Raw genomic sequence first — 23,637 nt, forward strand, 5'->3', positions numbered from 1 at the left:
TCCCAAAGTGTTAATAAGGAGAAAAGGAAAGCTCCTTTTAAGTTCCTTGGAGCATCCCCATTCTTCTTTTTCCTTTTCCTTTGTCTGTTGCTCTTCCTTCCATTTTAGTTTTCTGCAATCCTTTTCAAAGTGACCAGGTTTCTAGCAGTTGTTGCAAAGAAGGGGTGTGTTAGGTACATTTTGAGGTTTATGGGGGCATTCTGGAGGCCCAGAATGGGCAGATAGTTGTTTCAACTGTAAATTCACAACCTTATTAGATCTACCCTTTTGTTTGACCTATATCTTTCTTCTTTAATTAAGGTAACAGATAACTGATAGGTAAGATTGACCAAGTAATCAGTTAGAGAAGTAGCCCAACTAGGGCGTTGTCTTTTTACTATTAGTGCTAACTCTTCATCTCACTCATTGATGAAATTGGAATTGAGGAGAGTATCATTTTGTTGATTAGCATAATTTTCTTCATATAATCCTAAATATTGTTTCAAGATTTTTTTTCAGGTCTCTCAAGACATGACATCATGGACTCATCTGGATTTTGCCAGCATTGTTGTATTTTATTCCAGATGATTATTTTTTGAAAAGGCTAAAGTAAAGCTTTAGGAATATCATAGGCATGCCTGCTATCGGCCTTCGAAAATATGTTACCCAATCTTTAGCTTTACTTTTTTTTTTTTTTTTTTAAGACAGTCTCACTTTGTTGCCCCGGCTGGAGTGCAGTGACACTGTCTCAGCTCACTACAACGTCTGCCTCCTGAGTTCAAGTGATTCTCCTGCCTCAGCCTCCTAAGTAGCTGGAATTACAGGCATGTGCCACCACAACTGGCTAATTTTTATATCTTTAGTAGAGACAGGGTTTCACCATGTTGGCCAGGCTGGGCTTGTGCTCCTGACCTCAAGTGACCCACCCACCTTGGCCTCCCAAAGGTCTGAGATTACAAGCATGAGCCACCAAGCCCTGCCTTTAGCTTTACTTTTGGATATTAACATGTGAATTAGTTAGTATAAATTAGAAAAAAAACAGGATTATAAGCTTGACTATTCCATTTAAATTCTCTGGTAAAATGAATCAGGGAATTCTTTAATTAGGCCTTTAGATTTCACCTTGGTACATAAACCAAGGTAAGTTGTTCCCTACCAGACACCAGCTATTCACAAAATGGAGCCAGAACAATAGGAGTAGAAGAGGGAGGAGGAAGAAAAAGTAGCTGAGATAATGAAGGATAAAGAGGAGTAGTTAAGGGAGGAGGAGAAATTTCAGCAGCTTTTTTATTTCAGAAATTGTTTTAGAGAATCTTTTGTTTTATTTCTGTAAAGAAAGAACTTTATCAGAATCTGTTTTGGAAGCCTCTAAATGCAATTGAAAATAACTTTCCCAATTGTTTTGTTTTACTTTAGAGCCAGCTTATTCTAATTGAGCATGTAAGTAAACTAGTTTAGGCATTTCAAAGGTACCCCATTTTGGCCATTATAATTTGGAGTCATTGTGACTTATTCAGGACCAATTTTCTAAATATTTACCCATGGTGGCTCATGGCTCATGCCAAGGTGGGCGGATTGCCTGAGCTCAGGAGTTTGAAATCAGCCTAGGGAAAATGATGAAACTCCATCTCTACTAAAATACAAAAGATTAACTGGGCATGGCAGCATGCATCTATAATCCCAGCCTCTTGGGAGGCTGAGGCAGGAGAATTGCTGGAACCCAGGAGGCAGAGGTTACAGTGAGCTGAGATTGCGCAACTACACTCCAGCCTGAGCAACAAGAGCGAGACTGCTTCAAAAAAAAAAATTAATAATTATCTGAAAAGGTATCATATGTGTTAAATATAAATCCAGCTGGAGTTTCTAATGGTGGGTCTCTCTTTAAGGACGAAGGTTCAGTTTTAGATGCACAGTTGTCCATAGTGCTTTCCTTCCTGAATGACCAAAACTTTGGGAAAGTTGTTTTTGGATCAAGTGTATTGCTTGTGAAAATAACTCCTCAAGGTGTCACCCTTGAGTCACTTCTTCCCACATACAAATCTCAATGATCCCAAGAAACTTCAATGCTTGAGATACTGGGTAATCAATCCTTTATGTGTCCCCACCAGATTAAGCGAGGTTTCCTTTAAGTTCTACTTAAGGGATTTCCTGTGAGACTGTTACTTATCAGTAGTGATTAACTCAGACACTCACACTAGATCTTGGTTGCCTAAGGTGCCTTTTAGCTGGGAGAAACAGTGTCAATTATCTTTAGGACTTATTTCATTTATCCTCATACAGAGTCTTGCATAATTTTGGCCACTCAAGAAGCAAGTTTGAATTTGTCAATTGAACCAAGCTTCAGAACCTGGCTAGCTTTAAATATTATAACTTTTGGCCAGGTGCAGTGGCTCACGCCTGTAATCCCAGCACTTTGGGAGGCTGAGGCGGATGGATCACCTGAGATCAGGAGTTCGAGACTAGTTTGGCCAACATGGTGAAAACCTGTCTCTACTAAAAATACAAAATTAGCCAGGTGTGGTGTCAGATGCCTGTAGTCCAAGCTACTTGGGAGGCTGAGGCAGGAGAATCATTTGAACTCAATAGGCAGAGATTGCAGTGAGCCAAGATGATGCTACTGCACTCTGGCTTGGGCAACACAGAGAGACTTCATCTCAAAAGTATATATATATATGCCAGGTATGGTGGCTCACACCTGTAATCCCAGCACTTTGGGAGGCTGAGGTGGGCAGATCACCTGAGGTCAGAAGTTTGAGACCAGCCTGGGCAATATGGTAAAACCCTGTCTCTACTAAAAATACAAAAATTAGCCAGGTATGGTGGCACACACCTGTAGTTCCAGCTACTCAGGAGGCTGAGGCAGGAGAATCACTTGAACCCGGGAGACAGAAGTTGCAGTGAGCTGAGATCATGCCACTGCACTCCAGCCTTCATCTCAAAAAAATATATATATATATATACACACACATAATTATAGTATATTTATATATATACTATAACTATATATTTATATTTATATAGTTATATTTATATAGTCATAATATAGATAACTTTTTTGCTTACACCACAAAAATTTACTTCCTTTTTTCAACAATAAGCTGTTTTTCGCCTTATCAAAATTTTGAATGAGAGAAAAAGTTGTAAAATCTCTAAGGAGTAATTCAAGACAAAAACTTTAACCTCACAGAAAAGTGAAAGTCACAAATCTCTCCTCTTTTTTGAGAGGTAGTCTTGCTCTGTCGCCCAGACAGTAGTGTGATCTCAACTCACTGCAACCTCTGCCTCCATGTTTAAGCTATTCTCCTGCCTCAGCATCCTGAGTAGCTGGGATTACAGGCGTGTGCCACCACACCCAGTTAATTTTTGTGTTTTTAGTGAAAACAGGGTTTTACCATGTTGGCCAGGCTGGTCTTGAATTCCTGCCCTGAAATGATCCACCTGCCTCCGCCTTCCAAAGTGCTGGGATTACAGGTGTGAGCCACCGCACCCAGCTGAAAGTCACAAATTTATGATCAGCAGAATCTCTAGAGAGTAACAAATGAAACTTATCTTGCAGCAGAGTTTTCATTCTAACTCCCTCCAGTTAGGAATGTATAGCTCGAATAAAGTCTGAATCCTCAACAAAGCCAGGAGGACTACAACCTGAGAGGAGCCTTACCAAGGATCCCCATTAGTTCCTTTGAGGGTGGATGAACAAAAGTTGTTCATGCTGGTACCAAGGTTTTGGCTGTTAGTGAAATAACAGGAATCACTGGAGTGAAGTTTTGCCTCAGGTCCCTTCGCAGTCACCAAAATGTCAACCTTAATAATGAAATTCAGGCAACATGATTAAATATTGAGTTTAATCGAGTGTAAAGTTTAAGGTGGCCATCTGAGAGGATATAGACTCCAAAGAGATGGGGTCAGTGCTCTGAAATGGAGAGGTTTAAGGGTGCTTTTATAGGCAAAGTCTGGGGAAGTTTACCAGGATTTCAACATTTTGCATACAAGATTAATGCATAGTTAACAGCAATTTGATCGGTTATACGCAGTGTTTCTTTTGGGGGGAGGGTATATTTAACATTTCACATTAAGGTTGTAGTAGTCAAGGGGTCTTTTTTCTCTGGCACCATCTTGGTTGAGCCAAGTAAAAGAAAATAAGGAAGGAAGTTAATCTATAACAAAAGGCTAGGCCGGGCGCGGTGGCTCAAGCCTGTAATCCCAGCACTTTGGGAGGCCGAGGCGGGTGGATCACGAGGTCAAGAGATCGAGACCATCCTGGTCAACATGGTGAAACCCCGTCTCTACTAAAAATACAAAAAATTAGCTGGGCATGGTGGTGCATGCCTGTAATCCCAGTTACTCAGGAGGCTGAGGCAGGAGAATTGCCTGAACCCAGGAGGCGGAGGTTGCGGTGAGCCGAGATTGCGCCATTGCACTCCAGCCTGGGTAACAAGAGCGAAACTCCGTCTCAAAAAAAACAAAACAAACAAACAAAAAAAAAAACAGAGTCTCACACTGTTGCCCCGGCTGGAGTGTAATGGAGAGATCTTGGCTCCCAGGTTCAAGCAATTCTTCTGCCTTAACCTCCCAAGTAGCTGGGATTATAGGTGCCCACCACCACGCCTGGCTAATATTTTGTATTTTTAGTAGAGACAGGGTTCACTCTTCTGGCCAGGCTGGTCTCGAACTCCCGACCTTGTGATCTGCCCACCTCGGCCTCCCAATGTGCTGGGATTATAGGCATAAGCCACGACACCTGGCCCCAAACTGAAATTCTATACCCCGCCTCTCTCTCCCCTACCCCTGGCAATCACCATTATTCCTTCTGATTCTATGAATTTGACTATCCTGCATACCTCATATAAGGGTGTGGACTCATACAATATTTGTCTTTTTATGACTGGCTTGTTTCACTTAGCATAATATGGTCAAGATTTATTGATGTTGTAGCATGTGTCAGAATTTCCTCCCTTCCCCTGACCCTTTTTCATGAACGAATTTCTTTCCTTTTTAAGGTTGAATAACATTCCATTGCATGTTTATACCACATTCATGTCTATACCACATTCTGTTAATTAATTCATTCATTCATGGACACTTGGATCATTTTTACATTTGAGTATTATGAATAATAGTGTTGTGAACATGAATGTACAAATGTACAAATATCTCTGCTTTCAATTGTTTTGATGCCTTTCAGCTTTGAATATATGGAGCAAGAGATGTGATAAAGAGGTTCCCTAAAGCCAGAATAGTAGTGGTAAAGAAAGAAAATATTTAAGATTGTACTTGTGCTGAGTACTGGATCTCAAATGATAGATGTGCCCATGTGTTCTTTAATATAGTTTGTGTGTGTGTGTGTGTGAGAGAGAGAGAGAGAATGAGAAAGGGGGGGGTGTTTGTGTGGCCCTCTAAAGTATGGGACCCAGGGCAGGGCTCTTCCTCCCTGGGCTTAGGGTGGTATTAATTGTTGTGAGCACATACATGTATTAGAACTGGGTGTTAGCAGTGAATGTAGATAGAAAAGAAGTTGACAGACTATGACTGGGGCACTTAGAAATCATGAAGAAAGGCTGGGCGCTGTGGCTCACACCTGTAATCCCAGCACTTTGGGAGACCAAGATGGGTGGATCATGAGGTCAGCAGTTCAAGAGCAGCCTGGCCAAGATGGTGAAACCCCATCTCTACTGAAAATACAAAAATTAGCCGGGTGCAGTGGCAGGTGCCTGTAATCCCAGCTACTTGGGAGGCTAAGGCAGGAGAATCAATTGAACCCAGGGGCACAGCTTGCAGTGAGCCAAGACCGTGCCATCGCACTCCAGCCTGGGCAACAAGAGCAAAAACTCCTTCTCAAAGAAAAAAAAAAAGAGAAGAAAAGAAATCACAAAGAAAAGAGAGAATAAAAAAGAAATCAAGGAAAAAAAAAAACACCAGGAGAACATGCAGATTTGGAATCCAAGTGAAATTAAATTTTGGGGAATTATCGACAATGCTAAATACTGCTAAGAGATTGCCTAAACAAGGACTGAGAATTCACCTTTGGACAGAAAAAAAGTAGACTCACTGTTCATGTTAAAATAAGCTGTTTCAGTGAGTGGTGGGGATAAAATCTGACTGAAAAGAGTTCAAGTAAAAATGAGAAGCAGGTAAATAGAAACAGAGGATTTGGCCAGCTCTTTAGAGAAGTTTTTCCATAAAAGGAACCAAAGAAGTGGGATGGAAGCTAGATGAGGATGTGGTGGAGTCACCAGAGATGAAGCTCCACAGCCACATATCCAAGTGCCTATCTGGCATCTCCATTTAAATGTCTCACAGGAAAATCAAAATTAACCTATTCCAAATAGAACCCTTGATTCTCCCTCACTCTCTCCCCAGTCTGTTTTTTCCTAAGTCTTCATTTTCTCAATAAACATAATTGCCAACCATTCAAACCAAAAGCCATGTAGCCATTCCAGATTCTTTCCTTTCCTCACAAACAATGCGTCAGCCTCTTAGTTGTACTTCCAAAATACATCTCTAACTTGTTCACTTGTATCGTCTGGACTACTGCAATAGCTTCCCTGCTTTTGTTCACACCTCTCACCACCTAGTCTCATATGGCAGCAAAAGTGTAAATCAGATGAAGTTACACCTCCAGTTAAAGCTTTGATTACTCAGAAAAGCAATGATTACTTGGTACACTTCAAATCCCCACTGCTTACCTTGAGCTATAATGTGCTATATGATCTGGCCCTTTGCTCTTTCTCCACTCTCATCTTCACCTTTTCCCTCTCGTGCACCATACTCCAGACATGCTGGCCTAAACCTAATTATTTGTATTACAAAGATATCAAAAAATACAGAGAATAATATTATAGACAACTATGTGCCCACCACCCAGATCTAACACATTAATGTTTAGCTATGTATACCATTAAAATGTAAACTACATGTTCTTTTCTTAATCTCTATTGCCTGGAAAGTGCCTAACACATAATATATGCTTAATGCATTTGGTATAATTGAATGAGTATTTGTTTCAGATTAAAAATAAACAAAACATTACAGATATAGTGAATGCTTCTTACACCTCCTTCCTTTCCTCTTTCCCCAGAACTACCTACCATTCTGAAGGTGATATATATCATGCCTGTAATATCCCTAGTTTTAATTTTTTTTACTTGAGCATTTGTTTTCTATGCTTTCAAAATTTACAGTATGGAATAATACATTAAATGTCCCTTGCAATTTGTTTTTTTATCATGCTTTATGTCTATTGTGTTGATAGATGCAGTTTTCATATGTTTTTTGGCTGTACATTTCAGTGTGTGAATATACCATAATTTATCCATTTCTTACTGTTGAACATTTATGTTGTTTCTAATATTTTGTTATTACAAATAGTGCTGCAATGAATATGAGCAACATAACAGTTAAGAGGGTGGACTTTAGAGGCAGACTACCCAGGACTGAATTTCAGACACTAGTTGTGTGACTTTTGGCAAGTTACTTAACTTCTTTGTGCTCTAGTTTCCTTAATTGTAAAATGATGGCAATAACTTATCATGATATTGTTAGTAGGATTAAATGAATTAATACATAGAAAGAACTTAGAAAACTGCCTGGCCCGTATTAAATCTCAATGAATTTTGACCATTAGTATCATCACTACCCTTATTATTAGGAATTGCTTAATTACAGGACATGTACAAATTCTATTTCATTAAATATTACAAATTATTCTCCTAAGGGATGTGCCAATTTGTGCTTCCACCAGGGGTTTATAAGTTCCGTTTTCCTATATTCTATACTAACTTAAAATTCCTATCAATCTAATGGATATGAAATTATATCTCATTGTTGTTTTACTTGTATTTTGATAGTTATAGTGAAGTTATCTATTTTTCCTTGGGTTTATTGGCCATTCAGTTTTCTTTTTTGGTGAACTTCCTCTTTACCTACTCTTCTTTCTCTTTTTTTTTTTTCTTTTTGAGTGTTGCTCAGGCTGGAGAGCAGTGGTGCCACCTCGGGTCACTGCACCACAGCCTTGATTCCAGGGCTCAAGCAATCCTCCCACCTCAGCCTCCTATGAAGGTGGGACTAGAGGCACATGCCACCATGCCTGGCTAATTTTGCCTTCATTTTTTGTAGACACAAGATTTCACTATGTTGCCCAGGCTGGTCTCGAACTCCTGAACTCAAGCAATCCTCCTACCTTGGCCTCCCAAGTGCTGGGATTACAGGCATGAGTGACCAGCCTGGCCAACACAGTGAAACCCTGCCTCTACTAAAAATACAAAAATTAGCTGGGCGTGGTGGCAGATGCTTATAGGCCCAGCTACTTTGGGAGGATGAGGCACGAGAATTGCTTGAACCTGGGAGGCAGAGGTTGCAGTAAGCCTAGATGGTGCCACTGCACTCCAGCATGGGTGACAGAGCAAGACTGTCTCAAAAAACAGCAAGCAATAAACAATGGTTGTATCTATGGGGAATGTAATCTAGTCTGCAGCTTGTCTGTTTGCCATCTTTTTGAACTTGTTACAGCTAAGTAACACATTTTAATACAGTCAAATCTAAATATTTTCCCTTATGGTTTGTGCTTTTCCGCCCTTACTAAGAAATTCTTAACGGGGGGCGTTGCCTCTCACACCTGTAATCCCAGCACTTTGGGAGACCGAGGCGGGCGGATCACCTGAGGTCAGGAGTTCCAGACCAGTCTGACCAACATGGAGAAACCCCGTCTCTACTAAAATACAAAATTAGCCAGATGTGGTGGCGCATGCCTGTAATCCCAGCTACTCGGAAGGCTGAGGCAGAAGAACCGCTTGAACCCGGGAGGCGGAGGTTGAGGGGAGCCGAGATCTCGCCATTGCATTCTAGCCTGGGCAACAAGAGTGAAACTCCATCTCAAAAAAAAAAAATCCTCCCTATTTTTGATATTACAAAGCTATTTTCACTTTCTGAAAATGTTTTGAGGTCTTTAATCCATCTCGGCTTTATTTTTGGATATGGTTTGAGGTAAAATCTAATTATTTATTTCCCTTTTGGAAACAATGCCGTCTTTATCATAAACCAAGTTCCCTTGATGTTACTCTTCATTTGGGCCTCACAATCTTTGCTTATTTTCCTTCTAATAGAGATGCCTTTCTCTGTGTTTCTTTCAGGGCTATCTTCCTCTGGTCCCTTCAGATCGCAGTTCCAATGTCGTCCCCCTCATATCTAAATTGCTCTACAGGCATTTCTGGCTCCGTGATCCCATGACCCCAAAGGAGTCTAGGTGGGCATAGCCTCTAGCCGGTTGTTGCTAGGCTGTTGTCAAGACTGGTGATGCGTATGCCACTGAAAGGAGGCGCACCCGGAGTCCGTGTGACGGAATCAGGCTGGCGCCCGTGTCGCTAGGGAGTGCGTCACCGTGCGCGGGCGGCCGGGGGCGGGGCCAGGGCTGAGTCACGTGGCTTGGTTGCCTACGCGCTGGTGGGCCGTGGGAAGATGGCGGACGGAAAGGGAGACGCCGCCGCTGTCGCCGGGGCTGGGGCTGAGGCTCCAGCGGTAGCGGGAGCCGGAGATGGAGCCAATACCGAGTCCATGGTTCGGGGTCATCGCCCCGCATCTCCAGCGCCGGGAGCCTCGGGACTGCGGCCGTGTCTGTGGCAGCTGGAGACAGAGCTGAAGGAGCAAGAGGTGTCGGAGGTTTCATCTTTGAACTACTGCCGGAGCTTTTGCCAGGTGAGGGGCTGACTGGCTGGATGAGGGCGGCGGGGTGGGGAAGTCAGGGAAAGAGGCCCTGGATCCTCTGCAGCAGCCGGGTCCGGACTGAAAGGCGCCACCTCTGTGACTCGCCGCGCCCCCGGGCCGGGAAGGCCCAACTCCGAAGCTCTACCGCTCGCCCCCCTCCGCCACTGCCCGACTTTGGCCACCGTTCGGGCAGGTTGCTCTGAGCCTTACTGAGATCTCGGAGGGTTCCGGCGGGTCCCTGGAAGGGCTGTGCCCTGTCGCCGTTGCCTGTGTCCTGGCCGGGTGGTTGGAGCGCCACTGCCCCCTGAGGGATTGATTGCTTGTCCCTGCCGGCACATCCTTTTTTGAGTGAAGTGCCTGTCTCCGAACTGGTAGACCTGGATTTTTCTGAATAATCCAGAGAGGTGTGTTGGGGCCAGAGACTTATTTTTGGAGTTAACATCTTCTGTGCTTCTAAAAGGTATGACAGTTGGCCTCCAAAGGCGTCTAGTGCTTTCTCATGGGGGATTGCAGAGCTGGTTGGTTGTTTGGTTTTTGCCTTTTTTTTTTTTTACGTTTAAGTCATTTTTTCGTCTTTTCTGTATTCCTTTGAGACGATTGTGCTACCAAGAGTAAGGCTGACTCTTTGAGTAGAAGAGGATGGGAAGAGAGATGTAGAGTGTGGCCTCTTTTGACAGTCGTATGATCACTTCTGTGCCATGGTGGGTCCTAACCTGTGATTACATATTTATGGGTGTGTTGTGTTTAGTCTCCATGACCACTCTGAAATTTTTCTGTATGTTTTCAAGTCTTTTACGAATATAATTATTTGCTATTATTATTTCTACTTCCATGTTTGTTCTGTCAGGTTTCAGAGGTACCCCTCTGCTCCTTATCTGTTGTACATTAGAAAATGCAAAATAATCGTAGTATGTTGGTACTTGGAGTCTTAATAAGTAGTCGAGTGTGCTGAATAAATTGCGGCGTTCTACAATAAAAATTTTGGTGGCCAATTTGTTCTGTTGGTCCGGAGTAGAATAAAAGTTAGCTTGCTTGATTGCTCTTCTTCCCTCTCTCTGCCGAGGCAGAAAGCACCTCATCTCTTTGAATGGAATTTTGTCCGTGCTAATCTTTTCCATACATTGTACCACTCCAGTGTTTGTGTGTGCAACTTGCAACGTTGCCCTGTACTATTAAATGTTAATGTGGTGGTGTTCTCTGCTTCCTTAGTAGTAATCATCCTTGTTTAGTAAGGTAATTTATTTTACAAAATTTTACTGACTTTATAGGATGGTGCCAGGGATTATACCAAGTGCTGGGGAAACATGAATAAGACACCACTTAGCCTTGATTATCTTACTTATGGGAGGTGGTAGGAATGACAGTATTTCCATTGTGGTTTTGGTAATGATGGAAAAGAAGGTGTTGTAGAGACAATGGTGTGGAGAGAGCCCTCATGGGATAGCCTGATGGGAAAGACAATTTGCTAGCAAAAGTAAGTAAAAAGGTTAATTATAAATTGTAATATGTGCTTAGGAAGAAGTAACTGGGAGAGGCCACTTTAGATAGTAGAGCCTCTGGGCTACAAGAATGGAAATGAGTTATGTGAAGGTCTGGAGTGGGGAAGCATCGCAGTGCCAGAGGTAGAGATTGGTAAGGACCCAGAATGGTATGGAGAAGGGGAAACTAATTGAAGGAGTGGGGTGGTGCAGGAAAACCACTGTGGGTTTTGGGTAAGGCTTCTAAGCTTGAGTTGTCTCCTTGGAAAGATGACAAGAATGAATGTAATAAGTCAGAATGAAGCTTGTCAAAGGATCACATATATGTATTCTGCTTTATGTCTAGTGCATGCAATTGCAGTTTTATTTAATGTAATATTTTGATGTTTTGAGTCTTGGTGACATCAGAGATGTGATGGCCCAGAAGAATTTTTAAAAGAAAGCATGTGTAATTAGTCTTTTCTATGAAGTTTTTTTTTTTTTTTTTTGCCTACAATTTTTCCAAAAAATGTTCTCTAGACTAATAAATGAATTAAGAACAGGTATTCCTGTAACACTGTATTGTAATAGAAAGCACATGAGATTGGGAGTTAACTGGGTCTTGCTTGTGACTTTACCACTTCTTAGCTAATAACCTTGGGCAACCATGTCTGCAAAACTATATCTTGTTTTCTGACCTTTCTCTCCTTATAATGCTTTATACAAACAGTAGAATAGAAAGTTTGTTTACAAGTCTTCACAAAATTTGTCATATTTTTGACACATTTTTCCTAGTACAGATAAGATCAACTGTGTCCTTCATGACAAGATACAGAAAAATTGTATGAAGAAGCAGGTAAATTTTCATCATCAATACATTTTGTTGACAAGCTCTTGGTTTCACATCTGAAAGGAAGAATAAGAAAGATATGTTCAGTCACTTAAGGAACACTGATTGTGTGACAGTTCTGAAGATGGGAACCTAAGACAGGATTCTTGCACTCTAGGAGAGGAGCACATAATATATAAAGATAGGTAGTAGGTATTTTTACATTATTATAAAGGCCTGACCCTTGCTTATAGGATGCTTCATACTACAAATGTATTTTCATCAGTTATTTAGTTAGAAATGTTGTCCTAGAGACTTAGATTGTACCACGTAGATCCCTTTTGCAATATGCTGGGACCATATTCTCTCCAACTCTTGCAGCACTTAAAAGAAATGGCTCTATCTTTGGAGTTGCACCAAATCAAGAAATAAACTAACATATGAGTGAATAGAGAAGCTTGTCTTCTGCTGGGCATATTTTCAATTTTCATAAGTTTGTGACGATAAAATGAAACTCTAAAAGTAATAGTTACTAGGAAAATGATACTTAGGTCAAATTGTATTTAGTGAAAATTGTATTAAGTAACTATGGGATGTGGTTTGTTTTTTCTCTTTCCTTCAGTTCCTTTTCTGAAACCACTGCCAGGCAGTGTGGATAAGATTAACTTTAGAAAACAGTCTTTCTTTGTTTTCCTGAAAAATTGATGATGTCTTCTCAAGTTTTTGGTGTATTTTGGGGACCAAGATTCCTTAAGTTTTCCAACTGGTGTGTCTATTTGTAACACCAAATTTGAAATTTTTTTTTTTTAGTAAACTGCATTATCAAAATTGAAATTATTGGGTGATTATATGATTACACTTTGAAAATACTAGGCAAAATAATTTTATGATAAACCATGTTTATATGAGACACTTTTAGGTTCAAAACTAACAGTGACTTCATAGTTTTTTTTTTTTTTGAGATGGTGTTTCGCTCTCGTTACCCAGGCGGGAGTGCAATGGCGCGATCTCGGCTCACCACAACCTCTGTCTCCTGGGTTCAGGCAATTCTCCCACCTCAGCCTCCTGAGTAGCTGGGATTACAGGCATGCACCACCATGCCCAGCTAGTTTTTTGTATTTTTAGTAAATACAGGGTTTCACCATGTTGACCAGGATGGTCTCGATCTCTTGACCTCGTGATCCACCCGCCTCGGCCTCCCAAAGTGCTGGGATTACAGGCTTGAGCCACCACACCTGGCCCAACTTCATAGATTTTTAATGGTTAAAATAAGTATGTACTACACAAAAATTTTCTTTTTTTGTAGATTAGTGATGGAGTACAAGGGCTCTGAGTCAGATAGGATGTACTGGCTTCACTATTGAAATAGTTGTGTGATCTTATTATTTTCTTTAAACCTTATTTGCAAATGGATAATAGTACTTATGTTTTGTATGCAAATTCATTGTTGTAAGGACTTAATAGAAAATCTCTATTTAAAAAAAATACCTCCAGAATTGTCTGTGTTATCCAAATTTCTTGTTTTGTAGTAAAAAGTTTTCACAGCCTTGGTCTCAACATGCTTTTCAGTCCTCCCCTTGTCAGTCCCATCACCGAGTTCAACTGTTTACTCATTTTCAGGAGTTATTTACTTGGAGTCGGTCCATGGACCAAAGTGTGATTTCAGTTATTCCTGTGATGAGAATTTTGGCTGTGAGTTTCAAAGTACATTATTTTGGGAAAGATTATTTTAATTTTCATTTGACTTTTCAAGATCCAGTTAACATATTAACTACGTTAACAAGATCTCAGGTCATGTCTTTCCTTTTCATTGTACTGTTCTCTCATTTTCTGCATGGGAGATTTTCCTTCTTTACAGCCCAATATAAATGTCATCCTTTCTGTGAAGCTTTTCCTGATTCATCAGATAGGTGTCCTCTTGTTTGTTTGGGATTTTTTCTTTTTTTTGACCCTTTATTCATACCTATAGTTTTAACTCTTAATTTTATTGCTGTCACTATCTATGTTCAGACTTTCTCCTGTTGCAGCAACCTCTTCACTGATCACTTGTCTTCTCACTGACATTATCTATGGTTCATCTTTGTGTTCTTTCTAAATTATGAATATAATCTTGTTAGTCACTTTATTCCCTAAAATACCTCAATGGTTTTTTTCCCCCAAAGGCAAGATAAAGTTCAAACTTACTAGCTTGGCATACAAAGCCTTTATAATCTGGACCACCAACTCCCATTTTTCCAGTCTCATTTTAAAAAGTTTGTTTGATCCCACCTTCACCACTGTGTCCATTTCTCACTCTACCTGAAAAACCAGGATGTTCCTTTCCCCATCTGCCTATTTATTCTTCAAGACCTGGCTCAAATATTGTGGTCTTTCAGAATCTTTTTCTGATTTCAGTGGCAGAATTAATTAGGTGGTTCTTTCACCAATGTATTCTATTAGCGTCTTGTTTTTCTTGAGACGGAGTTTCGCTCTCGTTACCCAGGCTGGAGTGCAATGGCGCGATCTCGGCTCACCACAACCTCCACCTCCTGGGTTCAGGCAATTCTCCTGCCTCAGCCTCCTGAGTAGCTGGGATTACAGGCATGCGCCACCATGCCCAGCTAAGTTTTGTACTTTTAGTAGAGACGGGGTTTCACCGTGTTGACCAGGATGGTCCTGATCTCTTGACCTCATGATCCACCCGCCTTAGCCTCCCAAAGTGCTGGGATTACAGGCGTGAGCCACCGCTCCCGGCTCTATTAGCTTCTTGTATATAAACATGGTGCCTAAATATTTGTTTCCATGTTTATATTTTGTATTGACTTCTAAGTCAACAGGAACAGGGATCTTGTTTATTCTTTTTTGTATACTTAGTACCTAGCAATTGGTACAATGCCTGGCACACAAAACTAATTTGTTATATCAATTGTACTGTAGGGATTTCATGATACACTCATGAGATACACTTAAAACAGTACTTTAGGGGGAACACCTAATGTAAAATCTAGTATGTAAAAAATAATTTGACCATGAGAAATTACTATAAAGGAACAGGATAGGAGCTTTTGGCCATTTCTTGGAGACATTATTTATCAACTTAAGCCTGCATTTATATAATAATGTAAATATTTACATGTGTCCAGTGAGGAATAGCATTGATGCAGAGAGAAAATGAGAGGCCTAGTATTGAGGAAGAGTTAGCCACCTAATAGGATGATAGTTTGGAGATGTCAAGATGGGGATAATAGTCTCCTTACCTTGAGGTTGATGGCCACAAAGCCTCTGGAGCCTTACCTCTTTCATCTATTTCAAGAAGTTTTTAATGCATTAGCTTCTCTTCTTGTGCTGCCTTCTTTTTAGTGATGTCTAAATAGAAACTATGTGACAAGTAGTTATCATAGCAAAAGCTAGCTTTGTAATGTATGTGGCAAAAACATAGTGTAAATGTGACCCGTGGAGCAGTGAAAACTTTGGTTGCTGTCATTTACTGTGGTACCGTCTTGTCTCTTACTGTGTACTGTGGCCTCTAGTGGTTTCTGTTTCTTCCGTGGATCATACTCTTCTGAACTGTGTTGATAAAAACAGAATAGAGGCTGGGTGTGGTGGCTCAACGCCTGTAATCTCAGCACTTTGGGAGGCCACGGCAGGCAGATCATCTGAGGTTGGGAATTCGAGACCAGCCTGACCAAATATGAAGAAACCCTGTCTCTTAAAAAAATAAAATAAAATAAAAAATAAGCGGAATAGAAAGCACAACTTACTATAAGACTGCAAAGGCTAAAACGTATTTTATTTTCATTCAGGTCTAGACACTTGTCACCATTCCCAGTGACCTTTGACTGTCTTGTCTAAAATAGCACTTTCCCATTGCCTTCCACCTCCTTAAATACTGCTTTATTTTTCTTCAGATCACTATTAATCTGATATGTCAATCTCCCCAACTGGCATATAAATGCCATGAAGGTGTTGGCTTTTATTTACCTAGTGCCTAGTCTCTAAAATTCAATGGGTACTCACTAAATATTTGTTGATCTTTATCTCCTCCCTTTCCTGTGTCTCCCCCTAGAATTTTTAGGGTAATAAGCAAGTCTTAACTGTCTTTATCAAGAATTAGGGACACTTTGCCAGCTGCGGTGGCTCATGCCTATAATCCCAGCCAGCACTTTGGGAGGCCAAAGTGAGAGGATCACCTGAGCCCAGAAGTTCAAGAACAGCCTGGGCAACATGGTGAGACCTTGTCACTACAAAAAAACTTTAAAATTAGCCAGATGTGGTAGCATATACTTGTGATTCCAGCTACTCAGGAGGCTGAGGCAGGAGGATTGCTTGAGCCCAGGAGGATCGCTTGAGTCCCGGAGGTTGAGCCTGCAGTAAGCCATATTTGTGCCATTGTACTCTAGCTTGGGCGACAGAGTGTGACCTTATCTCAATAAATAATGAATAGATAGAAAGATAATTTTTTTTTTTGAGACAGTCTGGCTCTGTTGCCCAGGCTGGAGTGTAGTGGTAAGATCTCAGCCTACTGCAACCTCCGCCTCCTGGGTTGAAAGATTCTCGTGCCTCAGCCTTCAGAGTGGCTGGAACTACAGGTGTGTGCCACCATGCCCAGCTAATTTTTGTATTTTTAGTAGAGACAGGGTTTCGCCATATTGGCCAGGCTGGTCTTGAACTTCTGGCCTCAAGTGATCTGCCTACCTTCGCCTCCCAAAGTGCTGGGATTATAGGTGTGAGCTACTGCGCCTGACCAAGAAGAAAGGAGACATTTTTTGTCAACCAGTTTATCCTGTTTCCCAGCAGGGACCACACCTTATTGTTCTTTGTATCTTGATCACCTAAGAGAACTTCATTTTTATTATATAATAAAATATTTCACATAAAATGCATTAAATTTTGTATAAATAATATGTTTTGGCCATGCAAGGTGGCTCACGCCTATAATCCCAGCACTTTGGAAGGCCAAGGCGGGCGGATCATCTGAGGTTGGAAGTTTGAGACCAGCCTAATCAATGTGGAGAAACTCCATCTCTGTTAAAAATACAAAAATTAGCCAGGCATGGTGGCACATGCTTGTAATTCCAGCTACTCAGGAGGCTGAAGTGGTAGAATTGCTCCAACCCAGGAGTTGGATGTTGTGGTGAGCCAAGATCACACCATTGCACTCCAGCCTGGGTGACAGAGTGAGACTCTATCTCAAAAAAAGAAAAAATATCATTGTGAATTTCCAAGAGAGACATTAGGTATTGTGTAGGATTTGCCAAACTTACCAAATCTGAAACATTTTGCCATATTCTAAAGCCTTTCTCAGCTCAAGAACTCCATGCTTTTTTTTTTTTTTTTTACTATAGTAAAGGTGAAGAGGTGGTTGCCTTGTCTTTCTGCCTGCCACTGAGTTTTAGTTTTAGCCTAAAATATGATTGTGAGCTCTTTATTTGGGGGTGTGTGTGTGTGTGTGTGTGTGTATGTACGTTTGTTTGTTTTTTTCTGAGATAGGGTCTTGCTCTTTTACTCAAGACTGGAGTGCAGTGGTGCAATCACAGCTCACTGTAGCTTTGTTAGCCTCAACCTCCCAGGCTTAGGCATTCCTCCCAACCCAGACTCTCTAGTAGCTGGGGCTACAGGCACACCACCACGCCCTGCTAATTTTCGTATTTTGTAGAGATGGGGTTTCATCACGTTGCCCAAGCTGGTTTCAAACTGTTGAGCTCAAGTGATCCTCCCTCCTCAGCCTCCTAAAGTGCTGGTATTATAGGTGTGTACCACCTCAACTCGCCTCCTTAATTCTTTAGGCATGTTTCCTTCAGTTCTTTGAATATACAGTTGGTTCTCGCAATTTGTGGATTCTGCATTTAGCCTACTTGCTAAAATTTATTAGTAAAACCAGCTGAGCTTCTTATGAAAAAATTTCCCCTCCAAAGTTTTTGCAGGGATTAAATTATGTGTATAGTTACATATGAAAAATATTTTAGTGTATTATAATTTGGGGAAAGTTGAGAATGAATCATATTTCAGGCATATCTTGAGTCAAGGTTTATTCTTACAGGTTTACTTGTTTTGCTGCAATGTAGCTAGCCAGGGATTACTAATGTATTTATTTGTTTGTTTCTCTTCACTTTTGTGCCAGGTCTGATTACTGTCTTTTTGAGTACCATTCTTGTCATGAATATTATTATTACTATTTGGATCTAGCAACTTATGGTGCTAACATTTGATCTGATGGATTTTTTTTTTTAATTTAGAGGACAGGCTCTTTCTTGCCCAGGTTGGAGTGCAGTAGTGCAATCGTAGCTTACTATAACTTCAAACTCTTAGGCTCAAGTGATCTTCCCACCCCAGCCTATCAAATATCTAGGACTACGGGTACATGCCACAGTACCCAGCTAATTTAAAAATAATTTTTGTAGAGACAGGGTCTCACTGTGTTGCCCAGGCTGGTATTGAACTTGAGACCTTAGGTGATCCTCCCACTTAAACCTCCCAAGGCACTGGGATTAGAGGTGTGAGCCTCCACTCCCAGCCTGATTTCTCAATATTACACCCAAGGAAATAACCTGAGTGTGTCACATTAGCTAGCACAACAATTTCATATTAATGTGGACATTTGTTATAAGAATTGTTACTGGATATGATAAAATGTATATCCTTGCTTGGGAATTGCATTTTTGTGACACATAATTTTATAAAATAGGCATATTTTTGTGATTCCATTGCTTTTTTCCAGATATATGTTTAAAATACATAAGGTATCCTAAAGTAATGAAACAAACAAATATTTTAGTTTTCCTGACTCAAAACTAGTGGATGCTCATTCTAGAAACTTAAAACAAGATTTACAAATAGACGAATTAGATAGTGAATGAACCGTATAAACTCACTTTTTTTTTTTTTTTGAGACTGAGTTTCACTCTGCCGCTTAAGTTAGAGTGCAGTGTCACAATCTCTGCTCACTGCAACCTCTGCTTCTTGGATTCAAGAGATTTTCATGCCTCAGCCTCCCGAGTAGCTGGGATTACAGGTGTGTGCTACCACACCCAGCTAATTCTTTGTACTTTTAGTAGAGATGGGGTTTTGCTATGTTGACCAGGCTGGTCTCAAACTTCTGGCCTCAAGTGATCTGCCCACCTTGGCCTTCCAAAGTGCTGGAATTGTAGGTGTGTGCCACTGTGCCAGGCTGATCATGTAATCTTGAGATTTCAGGTCTCTTTGAGGTTCTCATGAAGCATAACATGTCCAGAGAATTACAGTTAGAGCTATAGCGTAACCTGAAGCCGTTGGAATGTGTGATACACTTTCGTGATTGATTGTGGCTCTATGAGAGGTTTGTCAGTGTAGTCATTTATTGATCATTTATTGATCTCTTATAATCAATGCTTTTAGACTCTGGAAGACTAAATCATAGCTGAATAACTAGAAAGACCACAGTGCTTTCCATTAGCTAACTTTAAAAAATATTGTGATCTGGCTGGGTGCAGTGGCTTATGCCTGCAATAACAGCACTTTGGGAGGCTGAGGTGGGTGGATCACTAGGTCAGGAGTTCAAGACCAGCCTGGCCAAGGTGGTGAAACCCCATCTCTACTAAAACTACAAAAATTAGCCAGGCACAGTTGGCAACACCGGTAATAACAGCTACTCGGGATGCTGAGGCAGGAGAATCTCTTGAACCCAGGTGGCAGAGGTTGTGGTGAGCCGAGATCGCACCACTGCACTCCAGCCTAGGCGACAAAGTGAGACTCCGTCTCAAAAAGATAAATAAGTAGGGCCGGTTGAGGTGGCTCGTGCCTGTAATCCTGGCACTTTGGGAGGCTGAGGTGGGCAGATCACCAGGTCAGGAGATTGAGACCATCCTAGCCAACATGGTGAAACCCTGTCTCTACTAAAAATACAAAAAAAAATTAGCTGGGCATGGTGGCACATGCCGGTAGTTCCAGTTACTCAGGAAGCTGAGGCAGGAGAATCATGCAAACCCAGGAGGTGGACATTGCAGTGAGCAGAGATCGGCCCACTACACTCCAAAGTGGCAACAGAGCAAGACTCCGTCAATTAGTCAGTCAGTCTGTTTTTTTGTTTTTTGTTTTTTTCCCGTAGGAAGGGAGGGATGGAGGAAGGGAGGAAGGCAGGAAGGAAGGAAAAGAGGGAGGGAGGGAGGGAGAGAAGGGAGGGAGAGAAGGGGAAGGAAGGAAATCAGGCAGTGAGAGAGACATTGCCAACCTGGATCCTGAGGTCTACAAGTTGATTTCTTTTTTTTGAGAGAAGGAAAGAGAAAAAAAGGAGTGACGGAGAGGAAGAAAGAGGAAGAAAAAGAAAGAGAGAGAACGGAAATGTTGCTTTATTCTACAAAAAATGGATATTAATAATGGCCAATCAATATTTCATTTAAACCTATGAATAGGTGTGATGTGGTATTGATAAGAATGTATATTTTGTGTATTTAAAGTGGAGAGCTCTATAAATATTTATTAAGTTTACTTGTTCCGGATCTGAGTTTGAGTCCTGGATATCCTTATTAATTTTCTGTCTCATTGAGTCTAAGTCTCTATGTATCTGGGTGTTAGGATCGTTAGCTCTTATTGTTGCATTGATCCTTTTACCACTATATCTTTGTTGCTTTAAAATCTGTTTTATCAGATACGAGAATTGCAACTCCCGCTTTCTGTTTATTTATTTATTTTTGCTCTCCATTTGGTTGGTAAATCTTTCTCCATCCCTTTGTTTTGAGTCTTTGTGTATCCTTGCATGTGAAGTGGGTCTGGATATAGCATACCGTTGGGTTTTATCTTGTCGATTTAAATTTAGGATTACTGCCATTTGATGTTAACTGGCTGTTTTATCCATTCGTTGATGTAAATTCTTCTTTATGTTGATGCTCTTTACTTTTTGGTATATTTTTAGAAAGGTTAATACTGGTTGGTGTAATGCTTCTTTCAGAAGCTCTTGTAAAGCAGGCCTGGTGGTAATAAAATCTCAGAGTACTTGCTTGTTCATAGAAGATTTTATTTTTCCTTCAGTTGTGAAGCTTAGTTTGGCTGGATATGAAATTCTGGGCTGAAAGTTCTGTTCTTTAAGGATGTTGAATATTGGCTCCCACTCTCTTCTGGCTTGTAGGGTTTCTGCTGAGAGAGAGATCTGCTGTAAGTCTGATAGGCTTCCCTTTGTGGGTAACCTGACCTTTCTCTCTGGCTGCCCTTAGTATTTTCTCCTTCGTTTCAACCCTGGTGAATCTAACGATTATGTGCCTTGGGGTTGCTCTTCTTGAGGAATATCTTTGTGGTGTTCTCTGTATTACCTGGGGTTGAATATTGTCCTGCTTTGCTAGGTTAGGAAAATTTTCCTGAATAATATCCTGAAGAATATTTTCCAGCTTGGATTCCTTCTCTCCATCACATTCAGGTACACCTATCAAACGTAAATTTGGTCTTTTCACATAGTCCCACATTTCTTGGGAGACTTTGCTCATTCCGTTTTATCCTTTGTTCTCCAATCTTGTCTTCTCATTTTATTTCATTAAGTTGGACTTTGACCTCTGATATCCTTTCTTCTACTCGAGTGTTTAAACCTGTGCATACTTCTTGGAGTTCCTGTATTGTATTCTTCAGTTCCATTAATTCACTTATATTCCTCTCTAAGTTGTCTATTCTCATTAGGATTTTGTCAAATCTTTTTTCAAAGTTCTTAGTTTCTTTACATTGGGCTACAACATGTTCTTTTAACTCCCAGAAGTTTCTTATTATCCATCTTCTGAAGCCTGATTCTGTTAATGGGATGCGCTCGTTCTCCATCAAGCCTTGTTCCCTTGTTGATGAGGAACTGTGATCCTCTTTAGAGGGAGAGGCATTCTGATTTTGAGTATTCTCAGCCTTTTTACGCTGGTTTCTTCCCATCATTGTAAATTTATCCACCTGTCATCTTTGTAATTACCAACTTTCAAATTAGGTCTTTGAGTGGACGTCCAAGTTGTTAATACCCAGGGCCGAAATTTGAGCAACCCACTGCGCCGGCCAAAACAGCGGCGTTAAGACTGATGGTGCTTTTCTGCCCGGGAATCTCCAGTCTGGCTTCCTTCTTGAGTCCGTAATAGGTGACTCTGCCTTCCTGGAGCTCCAAACGTAGGTAAGAAGGTGAACCAGTCCCGTTTACTCTGCACCAAGAGCTGCCGCACCGAGGTGCCGGCAAAACCGCTGCACTGGCCACAAGAGTTGCGCTGGCGACCCGTGGGGCTCCTCCACTGGGAATCTTCTGCTCCGTGAGCGACAAAAATTTGTCTGAAAATGTGGCGTCCTCTCGTTCTCTGCGCTTTCACTGGGAGCTGCAATCCTGAGATGTTAGCAATCAGCCATCTTGGATCGCTCTCCAATCAGTTTGTTAATCCATATTGTGACCTTTATGTTTTCAAATACAGTAACCAAATGGAAGTATGACCTTGAGGCATATCATCTTATTTGCAAGGGGCCTTATATTACTGTCTAAATGAGATGCTCTTTAAGGTTTGATTCTGCTCCAAAATTATATAATTCTATTGAAAAATGTTTGCTAAAGATTTTTTTTTTTGTCACCCAGGCTGGAGTGCAGTGGTGCGATCTCGGCTCACTGCAACCTCCACCTCCTGGGTTCAAGTGATTCTCCTGCCTCACTCTCTTGAATAGCTGGGATTACAGGCGCTCGCCACTGTGCCTGGCTAATTTTTGTACTTAAGTAGAGAAAGGGTTTCGCCATGTTGGCCAGGCTGGTCTCGAACTCCTGACCTCAGGTGATCTGCCCTCCTCAGCCTCCCAAAGTGCTGGGATTACTGGCGTGAGCCACTGCGCTCAGTTGCTAGAGATTTATTTTCGAAGTCATCTCCAAACATTTGTCTTATATATTCTTATCAAAGTAAATTAATATCTTTTTACAAATATGTTTTATTTGTACCATACCTATATATTGTATAAAACAGACACAGAAATACATAAAAGGGGTGAGATTAAAAAAAAACTCATTTCTATATAAGTATTAATAATATATTCCTGCTACCTGATGGATTATCATTTGCCCCTCTAGGATAAATGCCCATCCCAGTGGAAACTACTGATTAGAACTCAAAGTATTTGCATTAGTTATGCTCGCTGTCTTTATTTGGCTTTTTCCTTTGTAGTGAAATCTTGGTTTCTTTTTCTTTTTTTTTTTAATAGAGACGGGGTTTCCTCATGTTGGTCAGGCTGGTCTTAAACTCTGCCCTCGTAATCTACCCGCGTTGGTCTCCCAAGTGCTGGGATTACAGGCGTGAGCCACTGTGCCTAGCCTGATTTCAGCCTTTAAAGGACTTTGTCGATGAAAATGATAAATCAAGGGCGAAGCACAGTGGCTCGCACCTATAATCCTGGTGCTTTGGGAGGCCAAGGTGAGAAGAGCTCTTGAAGCCATGAGTTCAGAACCAAGACTGGGCAACGTATTGAGACCTTGTCTCTACAAAAACTTTTTAAAAGTTAGTTGGGCATTGTAGTGGGAACCTAGAGTCCTAGCTATTTGGGAGGCTGAGGCAGGAAATCCCTTGAACTGATGAGTTTGAGGTTACAGTGAGCTTCCTTTGTGCCACTGCATTCCAGCCTGAGCAGGAGAACCAAGACTGTCCTGAGGGGAAGAAAAGTTAAATCTAGAGCAGATGATCCCATAAAGTTCTAATAGTAAATGTGGATTAAACATCACATCTGGATCAATCTTGTCTT

At 41.1% G+C, this 23,637-nt stretch overlaps 1 protein-coding gene across 2 annotated transcripts in view; it reads left to right on the forward strand.

Annotated features, from left to right (window-relative positions):
- The first annotated feature begins 9,416 nt into the window (after positions 1-9,416).
- RLF (RLF zinc finger) overlaps positions 9,417-23,637 on the forward strand; it is a 91,291-nt gene continuing 77,070 nt past the window's right edge. For both annotated transcript variants that reach the window (XM_035250967.2, XM_078331337.1), the window contains exon 1: positions 9,417-9,666. In XM_035250967.2, the coding sequence (XP_035106858.1) occupies positions 9,430-9,666 (237 nt within the window). In that variant the 5' untranslated portion in view covers positions 9,417-9,429. The remainder of the gene's footprint in view (positions 9,667-23,637) is intronic.

Source organism: Callithrix jacchus, chromosome 7, assembly GCF_049354715.1.
Source record: "Callithrix jacchus isolate 240 chromosome 7, calJac240_pri, whole genome shotgun sequence".
Classification (NCBI taxonomy): domain Eukaryota; kingdom Metazoa; phylum Chordata; class Mammalia; order Primates; family Cebidae; genus Callithrix; species Callithrix jacchus.